General features: G+C 41.9%; 1 protein-coding gene across 1 annotated transcript in view; it reads right to left on the bottom strand.

Moving 5' to 3' along the window:
* Positions 1–3,207: 3,207 nt before the first annotated feature.
* Positions 3,208–8,932, bottom strand: part of DCAF13 (DDB1 and CUL4 associated factor 13) — a 207,943-nt gene continuing 202,218 nt past the window's right edge. The window contains exon 11 of the mRNA XM_029591856.1: positions 3,208–4,259. Within this exon, the coding sequence (XP_029447716.1) occupies positions 4,172–4,259 (88 nt within the window). The 3' untranslated portion in view covers positions 3,208–4,171. The remainder of the gene's footprint in view (positions 4,260–8,932) is intronic.

The raw sequence follows: 8,932 nt of genomic DNA, 5'->3' as shown, positions 1-8,932 counted from the left end.
GCAGTGTGTTTGTATAGAGCTACTCATGTCAAGTAGCATTACAGAAATAAGTAGAATTAGGTCACAGTAGCAGCCATGCTAGTGAGTAGATGAGATTGGGCGGGTGGGGGAGAGTAGAGCATAGTTGGAGGGCAAATGAGGAAGTTAAAACAAGGAGCTTTGAGGCATTAGAGTCAGATGGGTCATTAGCATGGATGTTAAAGTCCCCAAGAATAAGGGAAGAGGGAAATGGTTCATGGAAAAAGGAAGGCCAGGACTCAAAATCAAAGAGGAAGATGGAGGGGGCAAAGAGATGACAGCTACCTTGAGAGATAATGGGGTGAATAAGCAGATGGCTTGGGATTGAAGAGGAGGAAAGGCTTGAAATCTGAAGGAGGGGGTAAGAAGCAGCCTGAAACAGCCATTGTGGCCTACCAAGTAAGGCGGATGGGGAAAGCAGAAGTGAAAGAGAGTCATCAGGGGAAAGCCATATCTCAGTCAAAGAGATCAGACAGATGGAATAAGATAGAGAGATCCTGAATATAGATAAGTTTGGTGGAAAGAGAGCAGGCATTCCAGAGGAACATGAGAAAAGGAGAGAAGAGGAAATGAGGAGGGGAACAATTGTTGGGCTGTGGGAAGGGAAAGACTGTTTTGAGGGATGTCATCTTGAACTTCTCTTCGAGAAGGAATTTGTTCAGTTCTCTGACGTCCAAGATGGAACGAAGGCCTCCCAATCTTTTGGGAATAAGGAAGTATGGGGAATAGAACCCCTTGTTCTGTTGTTGCGGTGAGATTACCTGCATGGCTGTTGAGCAGTGCACATAGCTCTGCATGCAGGAGTTGAGGATTCACCCCTCCTTTGTAGATAACGGTTGGCCGGGGAAGCATGGGGACACGTTTGAAACTGAATTGGTAACCATTGAGAACGATTCTAGCACCCTGTAGTCAGAGGTTATCGCAGACCAGAAACTGAAAAACTGTGCTATTGTGCCCCCCTTTGGCGATGGTGGGGGTGGCCCCGCCGGCCTTAAAAACCTTGCAGGGGCTTTGGGAAGATGGTTGGTTATCGCTGTTGGTGCCTGGGTCTGCCCCTCTGCTGTTGCTGCTGGCGAAGCTGTTGGAATGTCGGGGCCCGGTATGGTGGGTAGGGGCGGAATGGGCGAGCTAGCGCTCCATGGCACTTGGTGCGGGCAGGCACTGTTGGAGTGGGCACCTTTGACTTTTTCGTGCCCTTACCTTGGGGTCACAGCGAGGGGGCCCTCTTTTGTTTTTCGGGCTGCTCCATGTTCAGCCTCGGGGAGGAGTGGGATTCTGATGGCAGGGCATAGGAGCCATCGTTGCTTTCTCTCAGCCTTGCTATCTTTTGAGCCTGCTGTCGCTGGGCCCGGGGTGACATGTGACCAGTCGCGGCATGCCGACTGTTCGTGGTCCAGGCCCAGGCAGATGTAGCAATAGTTGTGGCAGTCAGTGATCGACATCACCTTACCGCACTAGTAGTACTTAAAGCCAGGCGGTTTCGGCCCCATGGTAGCACTGAAAAGTGCTTTTTTCTTGTTTTTTCTGAAGAGAACTCAGAGCTCTACGTACGTTCGGCAGCACGGAAAGAACAGACTGAGGGGAATGAGGGTGCTGGATCATGCGGGAAGACGTGCACAGCTGCACAAAGCAAAGCTCTGTAACAGCTAGGAGAAGCTCCGCCTCGAGGCCGCCGGAGGACGTCCCCAGACAGCATGGCTAATTCAGCTTTGCTGTCAATGGGAAAGATTCTAGTGCAGTGGGGGACAGGTCTAACTTGCCAAGAGATACTAGTGATGTAGCAGTCAAGTCGAGCTTGCCAAGAGGGAGAGAGAGTCAGTGCGGAGGGAATCGGGTTGAGCATGCTGGGAGGGAGAGTCAGTGCAGTGGGGGTTGTGTCTAGCATGCTGGGAGGGAGAGAGTAAGTAGGTATGATGGGATAGAAACAGGGAGGGTTTAGGGAAGTGAGCAGTAGTGGGGTCAAAGTTGGAAGGGATCACAACTGTGGTTCAACATAAGGAGGGCAATAGCTGATGGGTTTCAAACCTAGGGATGGAGAGATGATTGTGGAGGGTGGAAGGGGAAGAGAGTGAATGCAGTGGGGTGGAGCCTGGCTAGGGGTGAAGATAGCTAGCATGATGGTGGAGGTCAAGACAAGGGTGGGTGTGGAGCACAGTGAAGTTGAGGCCTGAAGGAAAGAATTGGAGAGAGAACTAGGGGATTCAAGCCTTGGGGGGAAAGAACTAGGAAGTTTGAGAATGGGGAGAGAACCTGAGTGTCATCAATTCTGTGACTAAGGAGAGAGACCGGGGGGTGGGGAGGGGGGGGAAGGGTGAAAGAACTGGGGAGAGAGCTGGGCAGGGTTAACCCAGGGGGACTGGGTAGGAAAAGAGGAAGCTGTGAGGTCGAATTGGATAGGGTTTGGAGAAATCTAAGGTGGCTAAGCCTGAGAGAGAGAATGAGGGCAGGGGGTGTTTTAGCCTGGAGAACTGGATATTATGATGTACTCCAGTGAAAATTATGCAAAAAAAAAATTTAAAGTTTTTTCATCGTAGTAGTAAATTTTTCCTGTATTATAATTTAAATTAAATATTCAAAAATAAGTGATTACATTTTGATATTATGACAAAGTATACAGAATTTTGCAGAATTCTTAAATATTGTGGCAGAATTTTCTATTTGCAAAGAATTCCTCCAGGAGTTTTATATATATGTACACACACACATCTGAGAAGTACAGCTTCTCTAGCTATTCGACACAATAACTATGGTGAATGAAAAAAGTGCTGGTTACTCAACGATCTTGAAGGGACTTTCAAAGATTCCTAGCAGGCAATTCATATTATCTAGCTACCCATCACAGAATACAATTCCACAAAACTGGAAATCACCATCAGAAGTCTCTGAACAGAAACTAATACTATAAACAAGAGTCTTCTGGGCTTCAATGCCATTGATCTAGTTGCTACATTCTTGCCACAACTGCGACTGGGGAAGAGTAGATCGTTTCAGCTAATAAGGAGGAGTGACTAGCATGCTACACAAGGGAAGGTAACAGGTCAGTCAATCTAATTACACTTGACTACTTCAAGAAGCATAAATCTCTGTACAGATTTCAAGGATGTCAAGGTTTATAATGCATTCTTATAAAATATTCCATGAGTGTTCTTGCAATTCTTAACAATAAAAAAAATGGAGACTAGATAGGGATCAGAGTTGGTGCATTCAATAAATAAAGTTGAAAGACATAATCACTTTAAGATTTTTGCTGTTAGAAAAGCAGAATGACAATTGTATCCTTTATTCATACAAACAAAATTAGGTTAATTATAAAACCACATTCAGTAAGAAATAGCATATAACCTCCCTCTCTCTTTTTTAATTATTTTTATGATTTTTAATGTATTGACCAATATCACAAATGTGAAGCTTACAGGGACAAAAATTACATTTACCCCACAGCATCCATACCCTCCCCCCCCCCCCCATCTCTCTCTCCTGAGATCACACACAGTGAAAACAGTCCTCTCCTGAAAAGAAACTCTGAACAGGCTATATTCAGATCTTGGCCTCTTCTTAAAAGAATTCCACAGTACCCATTTATACAAATACTATTCTGAACGGCATAATTTACTGCAGTTCAGACAGGTCTCCAAATTGCTAGCTTTCCAGTTTTGAACATAGTCCTAAAACAGTAGGCAGTCTGTACCAAAAGGAAGGTTAGGATTGCTTATAGGTGGCATAGAAGTATAAAGATGTAAAAAACCCAATAAGCCCCAATACTACTGGCAGTGCATGAAAGGGCAGAAACGAATGCTTTTACTAGACTGCTGGAATTAAAACATACATACTAAATATTCATATAACCCAGATTTTAGTAACATTTTGAATGGAAGTAAATTCAATACCCTTTTATTTTATTTGTATTACACCTTTCTTTTTAACAAAATAATAAATATCAAAATGTGGCAAAGAAAAAGAGATTGATTTCTCTTCGCAAGGAACCAAAGAACAGAACAGTTATTAGATGTAAACCACGGAACTTTCCTTTGTAGTCTGATGAAAACATTTGTTTGTGTACATGTTGAAAACAGACTCTAATTCACATTACATCACATGTTTCAGAGCTACCATCGTTTGCCACTAAACAGTGTGGATCAAAGTCCATGGAGTACTATTTCACTACAGCTACGACATGCTTCCTCTTCTCCGACACGAATGGTACCGCTCCTGGTTTGCTGTGTTTGCGGCGATTCATTTCCCTAAGAAAGACACACAGTCAGTCACACGAGAGTTTGACAATTGTCAGAAACAAACATGCAAATATCTGAGAAAAAACTGTTTAAGGTATAAAAAAGTAAATTACTGCCCTTAAAAATATAGGAGTGTATTTACCATATCTAGATAAACTAGGGATATTTATGTTGATAACACCAAGGCAGGGGACAGCTAAGGTAGGTAGCTGTCTCACCACAATCTTAGTGTTTGAAACAGCAGCTAGGTTCTTCAAAATATTAATTTGCTCGTTTCTTGCCACAGTTACTTCCACGTCTGATTTTAATCATAAATCTTCCCACTTTGTTCGTACATAATATAGCAGCGCCATCTTGCCAGGATGACCTGATCCACATAACACTTACACATACATTCACTGTTCTTTAGAATCTCTCATACCTATATAAATTTAGTTCCTGTGGTTACCATCAGCTCAATTATTGACTTTTATGTTCTAAGGTTTTGTGTTGGTTCGTAAATGATTTTTTAGTTACATCCGATATCATTCTTGTATGTAAAACATTATATTAATTTATGGTTTACTGTCTGTACTGCCTGTTATCATTCATACCTGTTATCTGTAAAGCCTGTTGCTAATTATTGTTTATTGTAAACCGCGGTGATGTATCTTTTTACGTACTGCGGTATATAAAAATCCCTAAATAAATAAAAATAAATAAATAAAATGCAGACCACCACCAAAACACAGAAACATGACATCAGAGAAAGACTGTATGACCGAGCTAGTCTGCCGATCTACACCAAAACAGACAAGGGGACTGAACCAGTAAAATCACGTTTGAAGAATTAGCTCTGTAAGTCTCTTCGAGCTGTCCTATAAAGCAGGACTGGAGAAGAGGCACTGATCTGATGAAATTGGAATTCAGCAGTTTTTTGTTTTTAAAGCCAGCTACAAGACTTCTTCTGTGTTTGCTACTGAGGTGTCTCCAACTACATAAAGAATCTCTTGGATTGGGATTTGATATTAATGCTTATACAGCAAGATTTTGAAATTCGCTTCTGGGCTATTACAACCTTACATCCCAGATGATATTTTGCCTCTTGGGATTCTTTATTGCTCATTTTTCCACTAACTTACAGACTTTATGTCTAGTGATGTGTAGAAGCATATGATCTATAGTTCTTGAACTATCAAGTTTTTTTAAAATAGAATTCCTTTTCTCTCACCTGGCATAAAGTTTTTGGAACTTTGCACTGGTTCTTGGAGTTTGACTTGCAATTATAACATATTTGGCCACTTTTTGTAGCGAGATATATAATTTACCATATTCATCTTGTTCTCTCTCCTCATGTTATAAAATTCTTCCTTCATTATCATGCCCCAGTTACATTAACTTCTTTCTGGCCATCCTCCCTTTTTCACATTTTCATTTTCTGTGGTTTATTTTGAACTCTTCTGCTTCTCTCTGATTTACTCACACTGTTTCTCTTCCATATTCCTGTCACTAAACGTTCATCTAATGCTGTATTCCGCTCAAACTTCTCCACTTCACCTAATTTGATTTTCATCTGAAGGCATCGATCTACCTATGGCCCACACCATATATTCTCTCTTTGGGCCTTCATTCCTAAGTTCATCTTTTCCTACCCTGGGGATTACATCAATTCTCCTTTTCTTGTCTAGCCCATTGTCTTTATAACCATTTTCCCATGCTCTCCCAAGTATAATTGTTTTATACTAGACCATTTATTTCACCTGTTTTTTTTCTGACTGGGAGATTTGAATATTTACTTTTTATTTTACTTTATAGTCAGATTTATAGATCATTCCTTTCATGTCGAACTCAAGGTGATTTACACACACATACATTAATCTCTCTATACAGACAATCAGCAAGTAAAACTGTGAAATCTGAGCAGTACATACATTAAATTACACCATAATAACAACAACATTGATACAACTAGTATTGAACTGTCTTGGGGACCCCACAGCCAGTCAGGTTTTCAGGATATTCACAATGACTATGCATGAGACACATTTGCATACTCATGCATATTCATTGTGGATATCCTGAAAATCCAACTGGCTGTGGGGTTCTCAGGACAGGTTTGGGAAGCCCTGCTCTCAAAGCACTCCATCTTTAAGACATTCCCACAATTTCATCAACCCTCACAATCCTGCATTGGAATTCATCTTACACTTGTCAGATCACAGGTTCTTTTGAGTCAGCCTAAAATATACAGCTCAATAACAATTTGGTAAAGAATCTTGGCACAGCTGTACCTTAACCTTTCTTTGAATCAGATAATTTATTTTAAAAGGCAAATATAATCTGGTGTGGCGATAGAGAAAGACGTCTTCCTTGTCCATTCTAAATGAGCTTTCTCTTCCCTAGAATACAAATTAATAGTGGCCTGGTATATAAGCAGGCAGCCTATCTACAAGATAGGTGGGACCTAGGTATTATAATGATTTAATATTAGACTACCGGGAGCCAATAAAGTTTTTCCAACAATGGGGAGACTGCTCCCTGAAATGAAACTCTCATACTATTTCAGCTGCCAAACGTTGAACCAGCTGGAGTCGCTTTATTTATTTAACACAGTTGCTTGCAGTGACTTTCACAGTAGGGGACTCATCGCCTCCTGCCCCCATAAGAAAACAACAGGTGCTCAGCAACGTCAACACAACACTTCCTAGCAGGAACAAAAACAACGCTACCTCCCACCCCTCCAAAAAAGCAAAGTGGGCTTAGTGGCCCCAACACAACACTTTCTGCCCCTAAGAAAAGCAACACTGGGGGTTCAGCAGCCCCAACATAACACCTCTCACAAAACCACCAGTATTCCCTCTGCCCCACACCAGTATCCCCTCAATACTGTCTAGCAACATATACGCAACATGCACGCCACTCTCCTCCTGCCTACCAACCCCTTGCCCCAGGCCTCTGTGTCTCAAATGCCCTACCCCAGCACCCATATCCTCCAATCTTGTTTCATCCTGTACTCTGTGCTCAGCAACTTCCCCTTCTCCCTTGACCTCTACTCACCTTCTGCTCTCATTTCCCTCTCTCTCCCTTTTCTGCCTCACTATCCAGCACAATATCCTCTGCCCAACCCCTTTTTTTTTTAATTCTTCAGGCATATAGTGCATCACAATTTCACCCCTGCCCCACAACCACCCTACACAACACTCTCTTGTCCCTTGCTTACACTGCTCCTCTCTGTCTCTCTTTCCATCACCCCTCTTCCAGCAGGCTTATCCTCAACTATCCACATACATGAAAGTCTACTTCCCCCATCTCTTAGCATCTCTCCACCTGGCTAAGCTCCCTGATGGCTGTATGACAAAAGAATACCTTTGGAACCCCTTAATTCAGACTGTGCTGTTGGTCAATTGGGTAGTTACTGCTTTTTTCATTACTTTAGCCAGAAAAGGATTACTGGCCAAGGGCTGATAACTTGCACATACATCAGGATCCAAGTCAGGCTTTTCAAGATCAGAGTTATAACTGTATGCCGCAGACAGGCAGGAACAAGACCCTCAGCCAGGGAACCATTCATCAATCTTAGTAAGACTTTCAGAATGTTTTGTGACAGCTTTTTTAATTATCCTAATGGGGCAGGCATCTAACAAATAAAAAGTTGCTTTAACTCCATTCCAAATATTCTTTAACTCAACCAAAGATTAGGCCTAAAATCCCTCTAAAAGCTGCATGTGGGAGACCTTTAATGCTGTACATACAGGCCAGTGCCAAATACATTTCTCACTTGCTTTCTAGATTAGCCTGCAGATTGTGCACCTTTCCAGAACCCCCCCCCCCCCCCCCAAATCCTCACAACCTTGCATCCAGCTCATATTACTATCTTGCCCAGCAGCCTATTTACAAAACACAACTTCTGCAAGTTGCTCTCTGCTGTCTCAATAGTAGCAGTGCTAAATTTCTCTTTTGCTTTTAATGCCTATTAGCCATTGTCCACCATCTCTTCTTACAACTCTAAGCCTGGGATTTAACCCACTGCCTTCCAGATGTCTAACAGCCTGCTTCTGTTCTCTCAAATCTTCAGAGAACAATGGGACAGAAATAGGGGATAGTCTCAACATGGGTTTCCATGACACAATGTCATCCAGTAATTAATTCACTTCCTGTTGCCAGCAATGCATTAATAAATCAACAGGCATCTCTGGAACATCAATAAAATCTTCTCACCCAAATGCTCATAAAAAGGTCAGCATTTATGCTGCTATTTGTTTTAATTCATGTATCCATAGGGCTTCCTTTCCTGAAATGGTCGCATGTGACCAAGGAAAAAGCCACAATGCAATAAGCTGAACAAGGAAAAAATCTGCAAACTGAATACCCTTAATTCATATAATCTCTGACAGCAGCCGAACCAATCACCAGATCCAGTAGATAATTTCCTTGCTTGGGAGGTATATCCGCCAATTGATATCAATTACTAAGCAACATTGGTAAAATAAATCCCTGGGCTAGCAAATAGAGCCAATTATACACATGTAAACTGAAATCAACTGTTATTATAGGATATGAGAACCTAGGAGATAAATCTGCAATATATTCATGAAGTACCTTCAATCTTGTTTGATCTAGACAGCTAGTTTTAATAATTTCTGTAGTATCCCCAAAAGAGTCACAATACAGTAGTTCAATCTCGAAACTACCAGAGGCTAGAC

This window comes from Rhinatrema bivittatum, chromosome 2 (assembly GCF_901001135.1).
Source record: "Rhinatrema bivittatum chromosome 2, aRhiBiv1.1, whole genome shotgun sequence".
Lineage (NCBI taxonomy): Eukaryota > Metazoa > Chordata > Amphibia > Gymnophiona > Rhinatrematidae > Rhinatrema > Rhinatrema bivittatum.
The sequence above is the reverse complement of the archived record's forward strand: the minus strand, read 5'-3'. Positions and strand labels throughout refer to the sequence as shown.